Here is a 19,403-nt window from a genome sequence, read left to right on the forward strand (position 1 = left end):
GATCACTGGGCTGTTTTCTACACTTTCACATTCTTATCTGAGGAACTTATATCCAGATGTGTGTTTTCATCTCTCTGAAGAACCAGCCCTTTCCCTCAGGGCTTTATTTCTCAATATCTATTTCCACTTCTGGAAAACAAGTTTTCTTTGCCCAAGAATTTTACTTCCAGGTTGTCTCACCCCCTTACTCCCATCTCCAGCTTACCTCCCCTGCTGCATTTATTCAGGCATTTCAGAAATGCACAATTGCTTCCCTGTACCATTCCCTTACAATGAGTTCTTGGGGTTTTGTTTTGCTCCCCAGCTCTACTCTTAAAACATCACCTCTAACAAGCCCTACCACTTCAAAAGGATGAGACTGCCAGAGCTTCTTCTCATCCCTCTGTAGGGATTCCACAGAACCTTGTGACCCAGGAGCTCCCAACACTGCTCAGTGGTGCTGTAACCACCGCCCTCCCCAAGCCAAGATGTTTCACCCAGGCTTTGCCAAAAATCAGCATTTCAAAAAAACCCCTTCCTAATATAATGCCTCCCCAGTCTAAACAAAACCATCCCACGGTCAAAGGATGAATCTGGAGAAAATCCCCAAATGAAGTTCCCACCAAAGTCCAGGCAGAACATGCTTTAGGAGTCAGGGGGAGGCACAAGGCATTTAAACAGCTCTCGGGACGCAGCTTTTTCTTGCTGAAGCTTCTCAGAGTCATATTTAAACAACACAACTGTTTTAATTAAACATTGGTGTCTCCATAGCTGTGGACAAGCAGCACACATATTACAGGATTACTTGTAATGGGCTGGATGTCATGCAATCACATCTGTTATAGGAGCTTTACATGCTACACTCTATACCCTAAAACAGAGAGAATGGGCCATCAAACTGCTGCTTGTTATTTCCTTCTTATAAGGGGGGAATCATTAATATAAAGATAAATTATATTCTTACACAGAGAATATCTTTCTTCATTCATCTTGGACAAGACAGCACGTCCCAAGGAACATGATTGCAAAATTCTAGGGGAAGTGTCTTCCATTTTGGGCTGAGCTTTTTGTTATCTTCAAAGGAAAACTAAAGTTAGGAATTTGAATTTTTTCTACTTTGGGACCAGTTGTTTGTGGAAAAAGCTTTTCCAAGTCAAGCCAAGCTTTTGTATAAGGTCAGAATTACATAACATGCAAACCATGTTTTCTGCTAATGCTGAAAGCCATTTTTGACAGACAGACAAGCAAGCACTACTTCAACCTAAAAAGCTGCTCAAATACCTGCACAAGTGCTCACTGTTGCCCAGTGCACACCCAGAGAAAACGTCAGAGAAGACAATTCTCTAGGACAGTTTGGTTGAATGACTTAAAATACTTCACTTTAATGTGACCTGAGGGGGTTCATCAGGGTCACAACTCACCATCTTTTGAAGCTTTCAAGGTTATTTATTAGGGTCTCACAACAACACCCACCAGTAATACCTCACAGTCTACTAACACATGCATTTTGTATCAGTTAATTAGCACATTCCTTACCTGCCTCAGGAATAAAGGAGAGAGACCAACTAATAAACCCCCCAAGGATTCAGAAACAGTCCCCTAACTATCAGCATGCACAAGCATGCACCTATGCCTCTGCTATCAAAATGCTATTTTCTTAATAGTTAAATGCTTATCTTTTGACACATTTCATGAGAAAGCTGATTGCCATACTCTTCCCTCCACTTTGTGCCTCCCTTGCCCCCAGTACCCCCCCACTCCCCAGAAAAGCAGCCAACCTTGACAGATTCCAGCTCCTGGGGAAAAAAAAAAGTTTGGAGACAGACATTAAAAGCTCCATTTGATAGTGCTGTGATTTTGGAGATCAGAACCTCAGCTTCACTAATATAAAGTTCATTATCATTTCAGTTATCAGGCCTAAAAGCACCCTCATGATAGCTCAAGATTTCTCCTGTTGAGCACTGTACAAACAAAGATTTCCCAAAGGGTTTTCTGCAAAGAAAAAAGAGCAAAGGGATGAAGACAGGCAGATGAAACAGCACTTAGTACAGCAGGCACTGCCCTCAACTCTAATTCATCCTACCTGACATGTTTTTAACTGATAGAATTAAAATCACAGTAAATTTAAAACTTTGAAAAACAAACTTTCTGTTTAAAATGAGGACAGTTCCTCCCAAGAAAACCCCAAAATGAAAAAAAAAAAAAAAAAAGGCAAAAAAACCTTTCAGAAATGGAGTTCATCCTCCCCACACCTGCTCCAAGCGTGTTCCCAGGCTGTTAAAATGGGTTACTGATCTCCAAATCATTAACCTCCAGAGCAGTTTATCCCTCCCATTATATGAAGCCCTGGTTGAAACACCAATCCTGTGTCCTGTAGATTCAAACTACTGTCAAGGTTCACAGGGAAAACGTTGTCAAGAATTACAGGCAACTCACGTGTCTTGTATTTCTGGGTGACTGCCTGTGTGCACTCACAGCATGGTGTCACCACAGCATCCCCACGACCAGGAGAGGGTTAAAGTCTCTCCAAATACTCTAAAAAAAATCTATCCTAAATGTGGTATCACTGCTAAAAGCCTTGCACCTCAGAGTAGAATGACCAGGGCTCAACTTAGCAGCCAGCAAGGTATCAACAAGAGGAGGCTGCCTCCCAAAATCCTCAGTGTTGCCTGGACTCTAAAAACATTTGAGTGTGTTCATTAATAACCTGGTACTAATCCCACAAGGCTGATCCTTCACCACACCCCTGTGGCACAGTGGGATCCCAGCAGGAGAAACAGAGGACTCTCCCAAGGAGTCTCCTGAGGACTCTCCATGTATCACCTGCTTGGGTATAAGAAGTTAGGAATCACTTCTGCAGCAGTATTGCAGATTTTCAGGAAAACACAGGTAGAAGTGGGCTGCTGATCAACACCAATCCTGTAAACAACTGAGCAGTAAATTTTCAGACAGCATTTCTTGATGCAAATTCAAGATAAGACCCGCTTTAAAATTCTGTTTTCTGCCTCATTTTAACTGTATCCATGTTTATTGAAAATGCTCCTTCACCGGCGACAGCAAAGGAGATTTGAACCCCTAGCTAAATTCTTATTTGCACCTGAGACACGAACTTAAGGTCTTAGAAAAAAGCAGCAAGTCACTGTTGGAAAAGTCAAAATCTAATTAAAAGCTCCAAAAATCTATCAATCATAAGATGAAAAACATAGATTGCAGCCATCAAACAGATGGCGTAAAACTGGAATACCAGGCAAATTTATTCTGACAGAGAAAACTGACAGACCAGATTCAGTTAGGGGGGGAAAAAAAAGCTGAAAATAACTGGCAGTGGTAAAAATCACCCTCTTAAATTCCCTTTCTACAGAAATGGCCTTAAACTCATCTAAAATTTACTCTGAGTGCGAGAGCACAGACCTGCTCCCTTTTGTAAATAGGCAGACGGATCTTTTATGTATTTAGGACCATTAGAAAAGACTGACAATTGCTTACAAAGCCATTTCTTAATAGGGAAGAAGCAGTTCTTGTCACTGATGAGAACCATTCAAGATCTTAATGATATGTCTGACTGCACAACATTGAAAACAGATTTGGAAATAGAGCATTACAGATCTCGGGAGAAAAGACTTGGAAAATACTGAAAACGGAGTAGCTTGGGCCATATTGCAAGCCAAATGTGACTAGAACCCAGCCCTTTCTTATCCTGAAAATGACTTAAAAACAAACAAAAAAGTCAAATTGATATAGCTTTACATTGGCAAACAAAACCTGTTAATGAACATAAAAGGGGATAGGAGTGACAACAGCAGTCCTAGGCCAAAATCCATCTAAAATTATGATAATGCACTTGAATCAACAAGAAGAGATTGCCACCTAAGTACCAGAAAGGAGCCAAGGACAGGATGCACATCCCACCAGCCTGTCTCAAACCTCACAAGGATGGGGAACAAAACTGACCTCTGTTATGGTGACATTTGTGAGCACCACTGCTCCCCTGCACATCCCTGTACAGGAACATTTGGATAGACAAACATCTGAAGAAATACTTGCCACACTTCTAGTCATTCTCCATGACATTGCCAGTACTGTTGCTCTTGGAAAAGCTTTGCCCTTTGAGGTTCACTTTAGCCTTTTTCCCAAAACTTGCCTTGAAATCCTTCCCTCCTCACCTGAAGTTAGAAACTTGCTGTGCCTCACCCTGAAGGAGACATCCCTGCTTTGTCTTGCAGGAGTGGTAAATAAGCCAAGCAGGAAAAGAGAAGCCACTTCAGAGAGCTGTGGGACTGCAGGATGTGTGTTTTGATTCCTACAGGTGCCATCATCCAGCCTCCACCACAATGTTGGCTCTACTTAGAACTAAGATGTGATCTGCTGGTCCTGGAGAAGCCACTTGCTCACAGTCACACTGTGGGAAATTAAGCACTGTGGGCACCACTCAAACTTTATCAAGAGTTCTGGAAAAATTAAGCTTCAAGTAATTTTAACTATTAGTTCCTGGGAGGGAACACATCCTGGTTTAAGTCTCTTGAACAGTTTCTCCAGTAAATAAGCTCAATTCTTAACATACAATCACTGAAACTTACTCACTAAATGTTCTTCTTAGAGACAAGTTCTTTTTCCCTATCATTATTCCCAAGCATCTTGTGAGATTTCTCTGGGAAAATCATTTTCCTTCTGTTCTGTGGAAGTTAAGGAGTAGCCTAAATACTCCTGAAGTGCAGGCAATAAATCATATCACAAGTTAACATCCACACAGGACAAGTTATTTTTGTTTTAAACACAACTGGAAATGTTTGTACACTAAAAACCCAAATAAAAAACAAACCAAACAAAAACAAACAAACAAAGACACACACGAAAAAAAACCCCACAAACTTGGTAGTGATATTCCAAAAGATTACAGGTAGTTTTGACTATAAAGGTCAAATGACTTCTTAGCAGTCAAGTGACAGCTTACAGCACTGAGTTTTATACAATTACTAAACCCATAAAATATACTAGAGTTGAATTTTTTTTGGCCTCACAACCCATCCCTACAGGTAAGCTATACCTGTAGTCTTTGGTACACACTTCCACAGACTCATACCAACACAAATTCCAGGGATAAAAAACAATACTCACCAGGGGTATTTTAGGACTTCCTAAAAGACAACAGTTGTTTTTTAGAGGGGCAATTTTCCTTTCACCTAATTCTTTCGCATGAATCAACACTCATCTGCTAAAGAACACGGAAAAAAACCAAAATAGTCTCGGAGCAACTCATTAACAAATTCTGCAGGAAGTAGTCTGGTCTTTCATCTAAGAATCTAATCCAAATTTCTGCAAATAAATACAGACAACGTGACAATGGCCACCTCTCTGCTTCTGTAGCTACCAATTTACAACAGCTGATTCCATCCTCCTTCCTGCTTCCATCACTTCAAAACAGATGTAATAGTGCAAGACTGATCCTACACAAGCACAGGGCAATGTCCAGCCAAGCACACACAGCACTGTATTAATAAAGAGAAGTATCAACATTAAATTAAGCAACTCAGCCAAGTTTTCCCAGGATCAGTCCCTCTGAGAACAAGCTTTTCCAAGCCAAAGCCATGTACATCTACTTACTGACACATGACCTAGGGAAAAAACTGAGAAATGCTCCACGCAAGGTTTTGGAGACTATTACTGCACAAACAAATGAGTGGTAATCCCTAGTGGGAAGAGCTCTAGAAAAACAGAATGTCAGTGTAAGAGTCACTATAATTATATTTGCATGTGTTTAACAGCGTGTTCTGCAGCAATATGGAAGCATTCAAGACAGGAGCTTGCATTTAATTTGGAGAAAAACTTGAGGAAGTTGAAGACTTATTACAAGCCAGTGCAACTTCAGCAGCTCAATGCACCTAGGCCAAAACCACCATAATAATATATTTGTGTAACAGAAACCCCAGACCACATGAAAACTCAGGAGTAAGCAGATGACTAAGCTTCTAAATTGCACCTATATGTGGACACACTCAATTTAGCTGCTCAGACAAAGCAAAGAACAGATTAGTCTTGCAAGCTTTATCACTTCAGCAAGGTAAAGAATCCCTCAAATGAAAGGCAAAACAAAGCAATGACTAACACGGGAGAACTATCAATTAAACAAGATTCTAAGCCACTGAACATAAACTCATCAAGAACTCAAACATGGTTAAACTCTCCAAAGAAACTTCTATACATATATAATGTGCTGCTAACAGACAAGGAGATAACCAGACACGAATGGAAGGGAAAACACAAAGGCTCAGGCTTTCCATTCCAACAGAAAGCAGACACTGACCCAGAAGGCTCCTGAGCAGTTTCTCCATATCACCTGTCCCTTTCAGAGCTCAAAAATACAACTGTCAGCCAGGTGGCTTTGATCTGCTCGCTGCATTCACGCATCATCTCAAACTGAACTGGACTATCAGCATTATTAAGTGTTACAAAAGGCCACATGTAAAATATTTTATGCAGATAGAAAATTTTTCCACCAAAGAAAAATCATATAAATAATCACATGCAAGAACTGAAGCACAGCTAAGCAAATTCTGATTAGGGGAGTTTGATGAGGCAATTCTAATGAACTTTTCATTAAGGTGAAATATTTGGGATTTTCATGGATGTATTTACATATCCTTAAACGTGCTGCCTTTATAAGACGGAAGGTCTTATCAGTTGCATAGCCTAAATAAAAGAATTAAGTTCACTACTAAATGATTAGTTTTCTCCTCAACACAAAAGGCCTACAAACTTCTATTTTTGGTAGGATGTTTCACAACGTGGAATGGACCAGTAAATCCTAATGACAAGCCACAAGGTCAGCTCCATCATCCTGCTCAAGGGCCTCTGTGGAGCATCACATTTTGCAACTTGAGGAGAAGTCTTAGACACAATTTCTGTCCCTCTTCCTGTGTGAGACGATGGCTATTCCAAGGGTTCCTTCCCCAGAACGAAGATAATTGGAAGTTACTCCTGGAAGTGACAAGTATTTCCTTCACTACTTACACTGTCCAGACTGAGTAATTTGGTTGTGCAGCAGTACATGGTGTTCACCTCTTTTTAGCTCTCCGTGAAAGTGAACTGAGCCAAAGCTTCAATCTCTACCACACAATTAGAAGACTATCATAGAGGGTAATAACAAGGTAAACTGCAACCCAAACCTAGCAATACTTGCTATATTTGCAAAACTACTATTAAAGATGAATCTCTGTAAAAAAGAAAAAGTATAGGATAGTCTTACAACTCTTTGTGTGATCGCTGTGCATTTCCCTCAAGACAGAGATCACAGGTACAACTCCTCACAAAAAGTGCACCTTCAAAGCCTTCAGAAAAAAATGTGCATCTCCTTCCTCATGAAGAATCAGTAATCAAAGCTGGTTCATTTAATAGAACTTCTCAATAAGAAATTCTTTTCCCCCTAAAGATATTTCCCATTGTTTCCTTTATGTTATATTTTCAGTTTTCCTGGGTTTCATATTAACACAAATTTGAATAATATTTAACTTGGCTCCGCTAGCCCAAACAATCTGTAACATTTGTCCAAACATAACTCTAAAAGTTTAGTGGCAAAACACTTTAAGTGGTGCCATTAGATCTCTCACTAATTAAAGCAAAAAGTTTCCAACTTGAACACGTATGTGGAATTTTTAGCTCAAGAGAATGCAGAAAGAAGTAAATACCTTTCCAGAGCATAACAGTTGAAAAAGGCACTCAGTGTGTGGCCATCCAGAAACTTGTTAAAATGATTTTCCCATATAAACATATAAACACTTCTCTGAGATGAAAAATATTTTCATCACTTCAGATATAATCAATTTGGTCTTATTTACAAGCTAAACATACTAGTTACAAGACTACACATCAACCCACTGCTATGTCATAAATAGTTACAGGTTGCTGTGGGCCACAGGGAAAATGAGATCCTCTGATATGTCCTGTGGCCGACTGATGTTTCACCCACGAGCAGAATTAGACTCAAAGGAATTCAGTCTTTTTCTCTCTACTGCTTACTCTAGAAAATTCAAGTCAGTGCAACTAGTAGATAACTAGATTTGAAAGAATTGACACGAGCTTTAAAACACAGCTGTAATGACGATGTCAGGGAACATTTTAAAACCAGGGAAAGGCTCACGATGGACTGACAGGATGAAAACTGAAGACAGTGTTTAAAAACAGAGATTAATGTGTTACTACGCAATCCTCTGTATCCTATTTCCACAAGGTTTCAGCCACTGAATGCTCCAATAATAGACTATAAAAAAAAAAAAAATCAAACCAAACAAACCATCCAACACAGCTCCATTTCATATTTATCAGTGGTGGTATCTTCTAGGTTAAGTATTCAAACTGAATATTGTGAAATCGCTACTATTGTTCTTTATGCAGCCATTAATCTAAAATTTAAATCTGTAAATAACACCAAAAAGAACAAGACCAAGAGGACAGTGATCACACTCTCCTTTAGTCTTTTTAACACTTAACATGCCAAGGCCAAGAGCTTTCCTCTCCTGGCTCAGTTTCCTGCAGGAGGCAAGGCAAGTTCAGGTCTTTCTTACATAAGTTCTCACCAACGAAACCTGGCAACGACGTTCATTTATTCCCCCTAAACTTGAGCAATAACAAATTATCGTTTTGAAGTTCTTCTCAGGTGGCCAACTAACCCTGCGCTCATGAATCATTTTAACCTGGAATTTAGAAGTTTAATTCTAGCCTTTGACTCTTAAGCCATCCGTGTTATCACACATGCTCTGCCTGCCTTGGCACTGCTTACTCTGGTAGTGGTTTGTTTTGGGGTTTGTTGTTTCAGGATCGGGGTGTGGTTTTTTGGCCCTTAACTGCCAAGATTGCTACCCATCGATTTTAGAGTACACAGTTTCACAGTTTCAGGCAGAAGTTAAGGTTTCTATAGCACTGACATCTGAAAACGATTGCTCACACAGCTGGGGTTAACAGAAAGGCTGATATGGCCACAAAACATCAAAGATGGTAGAATAGTGTAGTGAGAAAGCTGCATATTGCTGTCATTTAAGAGCTCTCAGCACTATAAAACGCATTTAGAAACAGCCAAGGATACTATAAAATTCCATTCCGGGGCAGAACTCAGCCTTTAGGAGTGCTCTCTGCACAGAAACTTTGTTTGCTTAGTAACCTCACCCAGCTTTCTTCCTCGGAGGAAAAAAAACTGCTTGAAAATTTGAAGTTTCCCCAACTCTGTGACCCAGAAGGAAATAAAACAGGAAGTCAGGCCATACAATCTCCAGCATTTGCTTACAAGTTCAAAAACATTTTAAGTTATCAGCTAATCCACATAAGGCACAGCCGAGTGCACTTTGCTGAGGTCATGCGTGGAGCAGCGCAGAGCCGGGCTGGGGCTCTGTTTAACATTCCACTCTGGACATCTTCATATCTAGCACCGGGCACTCTCTGAAATGTGCCATCTGCTATGCATTAAGAACGTCAGAGACGCCGTCCTCTGCACCAACTGAGTGCCAGAACACTATCACAAAGCTCGAGTTTGCTTTCAGCTTTCTCCTTAGAAACTTATTAAGTAAAAGGAGTCGACTGAAATACTCATAAGAACTTATGACAGAGAGGAATTGCTAAGAACACATTCGCTATTCTCCTTGCTCCCCACAGCGTTACATTACTATCATAAACCCTGAAGCAGATTAAAAATTAAACAAGCAGCTTCCCCGCAGCAGCTTAAAAGAGAAATTAGAGGCTGTTTAATGTGACTTCTTCTCCATTTGAATTAGTTTATGGCAGCAGGCGGTTTTTCCATGGTGATGAAATCGCCATACTGAGAGAGTAAGGAGAAACTGCCACCAGGTGAAAACATCCAGGTTTCTAATTGCATATTAAATTGGTGTTTGCATTGACAATGATTACAGCGGGGAGCACTCCAGGTACGGCTCCCAGCTCCATTACAAGCAAGTCACTGCAAAACCCAGTCAGACGGTAACTGAAACTTAAAAAACGTGAAACTCTGAAACCGATCGTTTTTTGAAAAGGCACAGCGGCAGGATCGCTGTAACTCCTGAAAAGCTCCTCCCCTTCCCTCCTGAAAACATTAATCCGTGTTGGATTACTGAAACTCCTGTTCCTAAGTACTCTGCACTGATAGGCAGGTGTTGGGAAACTCGTCCCAGGTGTTCCTACAACTACTCGAGGAGCCCTTAACGGTTTTACTTACAGTCTCTCCGCGTTCCTGGGAATATCCCTCGGTACAGTTTTGAGTCCCAGTCCATGACAATCCACGTTGGAAGCAATACATGTACATTTATGCGGGCATCCTCCAACAGGCATCCAAGTCACGGAGCTCCAAACGCTCAAGACCATTCCAAGGCACAGAAACGCACTTCTTCCCCCACGCAACATGGTTTCTTGATGGCTTCGGTGGGTATAAAAGTGTGCGCGAGCAGCCAGCCCTTAAAGATGAAATGCCTCTAAGAAAGGGAAAAGAAAACAAGAGGCTCTTAGTACAGCCCAAGGGAACCCACCACTGCCATCATCGCCGGAGCACCAGCAAACCTTCAAAGGCGCCCGAGAAGGTCACGTTAGGTGGAAGAAGGTGGGGAATTGCCTTTCGGGCTCAGGTTTCTTTCTGTTATCTACGGCCGGTACCAGAAGGCAGATAGTTTAACAGAGCTCGAGCCAGACGCGTCCTCACATGAAAGAGAACCCGGGAGCGGAGGCAAACACACACAAAACATCCATCAGAAGCGGCGGCACCCTCCGAAACAGCCTCCTCCGCTCCGCACCGCCCCACCTGGGCCGGGCAGGTAACCCCGCGGAGGGGGCTGCGCGGCCGCCCCGCAGCCGCCGGGGGCTCCTCGGGGCGCCGCGAGCCGCCCCCGGCCGGGCCGTGTGTCCGTGCTCCGGCGCGTCCGTGCTCCGGTGTGTCCGTGCGGGAGCGGCGCCGGGCTGTGCGCGGTGCGGGGATGGCGGTGCGGGGATGGAGCGGCCGCCGCGCCCCCCCCCGCCCGCCGCTCCATTGGCCGCCGGGCCTGACGTCACCGCCCGCTCAACTTCGGGGGCCGGGGCGCCGCAACTTCGGGGCCGCGCCGGAGGCACCGGCCCGAGGGGGCTCGGCGGCGGGACAGCGCCGGGGGGGGGCCGGGGGAGCCCCGGCCGAGCCCCGCAGCCCCTGCCCCGCCGTCCCCGCGCCGAGGGGACGCGGCTCGCGGAGCGCGGGCGAGCCCGCCCCCTGCCCCCGGTTCGGGTTTCGGGATGGAATGTGCGGGCTGGAGGGCTCGGGAACCGGCCCCGCGTTTCCCCCTCTCCGGCCGCGGGGAACCCGCCGCCTTTTGTTCCCCGCGTTCGCTCGCCCCGAGTACCCCCTGGCGGCGGCGGCGGCGCCTCGGCCGGGGCTCCCCCGGCTCACCTGTACTGGGACCTCCGCTGCGGCCGGACCCCTCACCTGTACTGGGACCTCCGCTGCGGCCGGACCCCTCACCTGTACTGGGACCTCCGCTGCGGCCGGACCCCTCACCTGTACTGGCACCTCCACTGCGGCCGGACCCCTCACCTGTACTGGCACCTCCGCTGCGGCCGGACCCCTCACCTGTACTGGCACCTCCGCTGCGGCCGGACCCCTCACCTGTACTGGCACCTCCGCTGCGGCCGGACCCCTCACCTGTACTGGGACCTCCGCTGCGGCCGGACCCCTCACCTGCACCGGCACCGCCACCGGTGCTCCCACTGCTCACCTGTACCGGGACTTGCATCAGCACCTCCGCCCGTGTTCTCGGGATTCTGCTGCACACAGACCCTCCCCTCCGGTGCTGCCGGGGCGCCTCCACTGCATCCAAGCCCCGCTCGCGTGCACTCGGTGCCCCCGGGACTCGCCTGCCCCGGTCCCTCTCACCTAACCCAGCCCGACCTGCTCCTGCCCCGGGACCCCGCCCCTTGATTGGAGTGCTGAAGTTCACCACTAAGTTAAAACTCAGACAAATTTTCTCTGTAAATAAGACCAAACGAGGTGCCTGTGCATGGTAATTCTGCCCTGGTCTAGTGCAGTGTGAAGCTCAGAATGTCTTACCTGAGGTGGACCAAAACAACACAACACACCCTAAAAATGTTATAGCGGTTAGAGATTACTTAGAAAATTGCAAGTCTGAGGAGGTGCACAAAAAGGTGGTTTTTAAAAAGTAAGTCTAGGCCCATTAGCAGGAAGGGTCTCCCTGTAGTGCTCCACACACACAGTGACCTCCTGACCCAAAATAAAGCTGGTTATGCACATCATGAAAACCTGCCTGTTTTGCACACTTAAAAATAGTTCAAAAGACATGTTTATGCCTAATTTACTTGGCAACAAGATAATCTGTTCTTTATCCACGTCACAAACTTGTGGTCCATGACTACAGGAGTCCAGGCTCTGATCCTGTAGGAAGGGAAAAGTTTTCAACAAAGGATCATGGCCAGCATGACCACAAAACCCTCCAAAAATGTGACAAGGCTAAGTTACATTAGGACTCAGGTTCTCAGGTGCTTTTTTTTTTCTACAAACATAAACATTTAGTGTTTTAAGTGAAGGGATTGTAGGAAAAACACCAGTGTAAGACGTTCACCACAATATGTGAACACGGCCTTCCAGTGTGTAGTGACACATCCTAAATATCTGATCATTTTTGGCAATATTTTCTTCATGATTTGATTAGTGAAATTTGGAATTACATAAGGCATTCCTGCCCACCTGGATAGCTGGCTTTGCCCAAACCAATGGAGTGTCCTCCTTTACAGCCAGCAGGGCAGCTACTTATCTACTGCCTTCTCTAACAAGGGAAGGCTTGACACCTGAGCTTTTCCCTGTGAAGGCAAATTTGCCAAAGAGCACAGGCAACAACACAAGTTAACCTTCACCTCTCCTGGTCTTTGTCTGAAAAAGCAAGGCAGTGCTTTTTCTCATTTAAGAGTGAATTATTTACATGAGAAATTCCATTTGTGCATAGAAACTCTTTTGATCAAGCCATAAGACTGAACCACTTCCATGACAACACAAAGCTCAGTGAAGTGATCCTTTTCCAGCAGTACCCAACATGAGAAGGCTCAATGGCAAGTGACACTAGGTTTGAAAATGCCCAGAGGGACTCAGCTGTCGCCCCTTCAAGTGGCTGCTTTATGTTGCTTCAGGAAAGCTTAGAAAACACTATCCCCCCCATCTCTTCCAAACCCGCAGAACCCAAAAGCTTGGGGAGGTGTGTGGATCCCCAAATCAAGCTCTCCTTTCCCAGAGGAAGAGGACTTTAACCACCAGCATAAACACATGAAGTAGGGGGCAAAACCACAACTCTCCAGTGCCCAAAGCTGCAGTGATAACCAGAGGGGCCTGAACCGTGTCCCTCTCCTTTACCTCTCGAGAGGGCAGAAGCCCAGCCAGCTCCAGGCACATCACTGACACTCAGCACTATCTATTCCAAGGCAAGTGCCCTCCATCAAGTGTTAGTCTACAGGGGATCAGCTCTTGAACAAGGAACAGCTGGTTCAGACCAGGCAAGACAGAAATGACACTGCTCAGGGAGACAAAGTACTGCAAAAGCTCTGCAGTCTCCTCCACACAGGCTCCGGTGTCCGCCCTGAGCTCAGCTGAGCAGTGAAAATGCTTTTGTTGGAACCTAACCTTCCTTGGCAGCCAGGAAACAACATTCCAAAGAAAGGCTTTTTTCCTGTTCTAGTTTACTAGAGATCATCTTCCCAGCTACAAAGGTGGCCAGAAGGAGAGGAGCACACCCCTCGCCTCAGGATGGAGGGACAGAAGCAGTTTGTACTAAATAAATGATTAGAGGTAATGCAAACATTACTGGTGGTATTTTTTCATAACTGTGATAAATTTCAATTTATAAGAAACACTGAAAAAAACAAAACCTAAAACCTCTTCTACACACTCATCCAAGGCAGTCAGTATATTCCATGCTTCACTGCTAATCCCTCAGAACAACATTTCCCTGAAAAAGACAAGTGAACCAGACTAAATGACAGAAAAATAGGTGAACTGAAAGCCAAGGATATCCTTGAATTATATTTAATTTTTATTTTCCTACATTCCAGTTAAAACAGCTCTTAAAAGGAGATGGCCACAATCTCAAGACAAGCCACAGTGAAGCAGAGTATTAACCCTGCTGGGTTTTTTTACATAGTCACACTTGTACAAGGGCTTCCAGCTTCCTGCAATCTCCAGAAGTTGGCAAACAAGTCCCTGTTCATCGCTTTGTATGGAGCTGGCAAAGGTCAGCCCAGCATGTGTTACATAAAACTACAGATTATCAAATCATTTGAATATATAAAGTGTTTCTTATTTGTATTTATACCAACTTAGACAAGTTATTTTTAGGAGCCATCTAAAGCTGGACAGCTTTTATCTGTACTGTTTCCTCAAGTATTAGACACTACCAACATTTCCATATATGTAAAACCCCTTACAAACAAGATGACTATCAAAGGTGTGCTGTCTGCTCAGCAGGGATTTAAATCTTGCCTGCTGCTTCTGCAATAAGAAACATAGCAGTTTCTCTTAGAAAATGAGTAGTTCACTACTTAGAACATGCTTGAATCAATTTGGAACTACTAAATACATAAATATTTTTATTTAATCTATTTGTTTTCAAGTAAGAAAAAAAAAAGTAGTTTTGTTTTTTCCTCTTAGCATGGGAGAGCATTTACTAAGCAGATGTTCAGAGTGTACCTACATTCAAGCAGTGCTGTCTCCTAAGCAATTCTTTCTTGAGCACACCACTGACATCCTCATCAACTCCACCAGTACCTCCACCTTGCCATAGCACCATCAAAACCACTCACAGTCGAGCAGAGCTGAGTTCTGGGAGTAGGGTGGGCAAAACCAGACCATCATGGCAGCTGCTTGAAGAGAGGTAAGTGAAAGAAAACCCCTTTTTCTGGACAGTTTTGAACTTCCAACGCGTTCTTCACAAAACACGCAAGCACAAGTGCCTGCACTTAATTTGGAGCTGCATGACATGGTGTGGCATCCATAACGTCACCACATCACTGCTGGGGACTTCCCGGGCAGTTTTGCATGTGCACACGCTGGGTAGGAAGTGTGACATGTCTGAGGAACACGGGACACCCCGCGCTGCTGGTGTGTCCATGTGGCCTGCACATGTGGAGCTCATCTGATGGCTCCCAAACGCTCACACTTTTCCAGTGCACAATAGTCAGTTGTCTAGAGGCCTGGGGGGAACTGCAACATGGATGAAGTCCCGAAATCTGAAAGTTTACAGGCAAAAAATAGACCCAGCTAAAGGAATCAGAACGTGTGGTACTCTGGGTTCAAGCAACAACAGGCCACCACAGAACCCCGTGCTGCAGGACTACCTGCAAAGCCTCCACCACCAGCAGGAACCAGGAGGGTGGAGAGGAAGTGACTAATTTTGATCACTTCAAAGCAATCAAGCCTTGAATCTTATCATAAGTCACAAGGCTCCCCGAACAGCTCTAAGAGGAGCTCTCAAGCACATCTGACACATCACTTAATGCTCCCTCACATGACCGGGTTGATGTGTGCATTTCAAACCCCGCCTCATTTTAAAAGTCCCTGATGCAAGCATTTGGGAAGCAATGACATATAGCAAGTTAAATCAAGTCTCTCGGTACATTCCCTAAAAAGGACATAAAGCTGCGCTCGGGTACCCTGTCAATGCCGAGGAATGCGAGCTTGATTTTTATTAGAAGCCAGAAATAGGTTTGACATGACGGATGTCGATATTGCCGCGCTGTTTCGGAGCGCGTCGCATCTCGGCGCGGTCCCCGCCCGCTCCGGGACCCGCGGGGTTTTTGGGGCCGGAGGGGTTTTAGGGCCGTGCCACCACCCGCGCAGGCACTGCCTGGTGTCGCGGTGCCCTCTCGTGGCCCCGCGCAGATGCTCCCTCGCTGCCTCGGGAAGTAAAGTTTATCTGAGCCCTCAGAGGTTTAATGACCACTTTCAAAACAGATATCGGTATTACCTACTCCCGTTTCAAAAGGAAAATTAATTAGCAATTAAATACTGAATAATACCTTTTATAAAGATGTTTTCGTGTTAATTGTTTTTGTTAGCTGGGAAAACATTTTTGTTTTCTCTGTTAAGAGTGTGTTAAGCTGAGTAAACAATGTTTTCACCTGTCTTTGTTTTTAAATATTAAGTTTATTGAAATAAGCATGAGCTGCTTTTAAAATACTACAACTGTACAACAAAAGCAGTCATCAGACCTAAGGCACTACTGAAGGCTACCACTTGCTATGAAACATCAAATGGATTAGGAAGTCTAATAATGGAAAGAAGCCTTATATGCCCCTCAACCAGGTTAAACCCATGAATATCAGCAGCCTGTACACCTTTACTCATCAATCCATTCCCACTGTGAGACGTGGTAATACCCAAGATGATTCCATGGAACAATAATTATGGCACTGTGTCCCCTTGGCACACTGGGAATCACCACACAGTACACAAAAAAAAGAAGGAACTTTGAGCAGCAAAGAGGTTAAACAGGATGTCTTCCACTTAGAGCAGGACTCTAGTATGGTATAGTAGCTGTGTAGAGGATCACAAATTAGACTGAAACCATCTATTTTCTCTCGCTTGGATTCAGAGATGGAATTGCAGTTGTCCTTGAAAATTGGAATTAGTTTGTTCTGTCAGTTTAATCCTAATAATGGATGGTATTGAATCCACTTGCTCCTTATCCTAGTTCCTAATATGCTGTTGCTCAGGTAGGCAAAGTCAAACTGGGAAGCACCAGAAAGCCGATTAACCAACCCTGAGATGGGATCATGCACCTTCACTGCTGCTGAAAACACTAAGTGTGTTAAAGAATTTTAAATTACAGCTTATGAAGTAAACAAAAAGTAGTTCCACTAAAAGCTTAGTAAATTAAATTAGGTTCTTCTATATTAGATATGTAGCACACAACAAAAACAAGCTAGGAAGCCTTCCATGTTATATCCCCTCTGCTACCTCCTGTGCCACATATTCCATCAACTACAGAGCATTAACTACTGAGTTACCTGTCTCACAGTTCACACACAGAGCTTTCTACAGCTTTTTCTGTTTCTTACTCAGCATTTAAATAAATGAAAGGCAAAATGAGGAAAAAAATACAAAATAGGGCCCATCATTTCATGCTACACAATATCTACTTAATAAGTGAATGTTTTGTTCTTAAAGCCTCTAATCAATAAGAACATGGCTTGCATATAGCAGGCAATGTTCGAGACATTTCATTCTGTTTACAGGACATATAGTGCTTCCATAAGGAAGTGCTGAGTTAGTTGGAAAACCTAAATAGTTATGGAACATATAAAAAGGCTAAGGAGGTCACAGCGTGGAAACCTTTCAGGTTTGAGGGTGCTGCTTTTGGTGCAGGGTAGAGAAGGTTTTGGCAATAATCTGTGACCTTCACTGCTGTATGAAGCAGTATTTCCTCAGTTTGAGCTTGTTTTGTTTCAGCTAGAGACTGACATTAGGCAATTTTGAGAGATTCTGTATCTCATGACATTTAGGGGTTTTTTTCCTCTCTCGTTTGTTTTAATTCCAAGCATAATAATTCATTATTCACAGCTGTCTACACCAGCAGTTGTTAAAAAAAAACAAAAACAACCAAACAATTAAAGTGGCACAATCTTAGGCACAAATTCAAATGCAGGCTTCAACCACTGAAGTGAATTAAATGCAAAATTATCAGAGCAGTAGGCCCAGAAGTCAATACTTCTCTTAGACAAGAAGCAAAACCTCCATTCTTTAAGACAAAGCAATCCTTTAGATAGAGACTATCAGCTTCATAACCTAAACACAGTTTTCAAAGTTTGACTAGTTCCTCAGTTTGGAACCCAAATCAGAAGGATGGGGCAGTATACACCTATTACCCTAAATAAAGCATTTTCATGTGGAAAAAGTATTTATTACCTCACACTGTCTTGAAGGACAGAGCTCATCTGAAAGTCTGGGCAGCTTTGGAGGAAATAAAGCCTTCAAAGGTGTTATTAATCACTTCTGCATTGTGATTGAATGTTATTAACACTGGCACATGGACTAAGCAGTGCCATTGCCACAATGTGAGATGTTCCATTACCTCACCTGTGGGTGCTTCACAGTTCTCAATGTGTCAAGAACTGACTGGTTTTGAAGAATAAGTGGCTTCCTAGAATTTTTGCTTCAGAGATGCAGCAATAGAAGTTAAAATATCACTTAGCATGTGCTGGCATCAGAGGTTCAGATCCTCATCTATTTATAATATAGTGGTTCCCTACCCTGACATTGAAAAGTTTCCAATAACATCAGAAGTTTAAAAGTATGTTCAGCACAAAGCTTAGGCAGCTAAATCCCTGTTACACCAGCACAGTCACATTAAAAAATTCTTTGGAGTGCAGAAAGGAAATATCTAGTGCTTAAAGCAGGAACCAGAAAACCTGGATTTTGTTTTTGTGTTACTTAGGGGCTATGACCTTGGCAAGTCAGCCTCCTGGCCTCCATTTACTACTTTATAGAGATTTATAATGCACACAAAGTTATAGAGCAGTCTGAGCTTCACAAAGCATGTTTCAAGTATTATTTTCCCATCTAAGTTAAAGTCTACATTAAATATAAAGAACTAGAAGTATTTTGTAAATATGCAATCTTTTATTAATGTGAACATTTTGTGGTCTTTGACAGTAGAAATTTTTTTCCCTTATGGATGTCTTTAATAGATATGGTAATTGAAAGCAAAGTACTAGAGAAAATTCCAGCTTTTCCCTCTAAGTGCTTACATATGTATGTACATTGATCTGGACAGCTGTGGAATAGGATTTTTAGTGGTACTCTTCGATATCTGCTCTGCACACTTTATGAAAGGGATAGAAAGCCAAAGAGAGAAAGATCTGAAAGTGTTTTATTGAATTTTCCACTTCAAAAGCTTCGCATATCTAGTTCATCCATTTTGTTCATTGTTTTCCTGTTTGGGCTTTCTAATTCCACATCCCCTCCCTGAGAAGGAAAAAAAGAATACAAGAAATTTCCCAATGAAACCAGAACCATCAGGACAACACAGTGACACTGGGCAGAGCAAAAAGGATTTGTCTCATTTCTAGGCTGCACAGGCTTTCTCACACAATTTCTTCCAAGTCAACACTTGGAAAGAAAACCACAAAACTTCATGATGGTTATTCCAAGGTATAGGAATTGATGTTCTCAAACTCAGTCATTCACTTTCTATAGAAGATTAGTAAACCCCTTGGAATGGGAGCAGCCTGTATCCAATATGTGTGCTAATTGGAAAGCCAAATGCTGGTAATTTAATGAAGTCAATGGACACAAAAGCCTCAAAAAGTGTTACTTCAACTCCTGTTTCCACTTTCAGACACAAAAAGACTTGTCTGCTCAGCCTTTTGACATCTTAAGAGAGTTAAATCATTTTAAAAGTGTAAATGAAAGCCCTAAACATGAACAACAT

The 19,403-nt window shown here is 43.3% G+C and overlaps 1 protein-coding gene across 2 annotated transcripts in view; it reads right to left on the minus strand.

Annotated features, from left to right (window-relative positions):
- SLIT3 (slit guidance ligand 3) overlaps positions 1-10,965 on the minus strand; it is a 479,094-nt gene extending 468,129 nt beyond the window's left edge. The window contains exons 1-2 of one of the 2 annotated variants that reach the window (XM_027722165.2): positions 10,513-10,965; positions 10,175-10,427 (exon numbers count right to left, since the gene is read on the minus strand). In XM_027722165.2, the coding sequence (XP_027577966.2) occupies positions 10,175-10,359 (185 nt within the window). In that variant the 5' untranslated portion in view covers positions 10,360-10,427; positions 10,513-10,965. Of the gene's footprint in view, positions 1-10,174 lie in introns of both variants that reach the window. The other variant, XM_027722164.2, reaches the window with a different exon arrangement.
- Between the last annotated feature and the right edge of the window lie 8,438 nt (positions 10,966-19,403).

Source organism: Pipra filicauda, unplaced genomic scaffold (genome assembly GCF_003945595.2).
Source record: "Pipra filicauda isolate LSUMZ 115617 unplaced genomic scaffold, ASM394559v2 scaffold3_size10097308_pilon, whole genome shotgun sequence".
NCBI lineage: Eukaryota > Metazoa > Chordata > Aves > Passeriformes > Pipridae > Pipra > Pipra filicauda.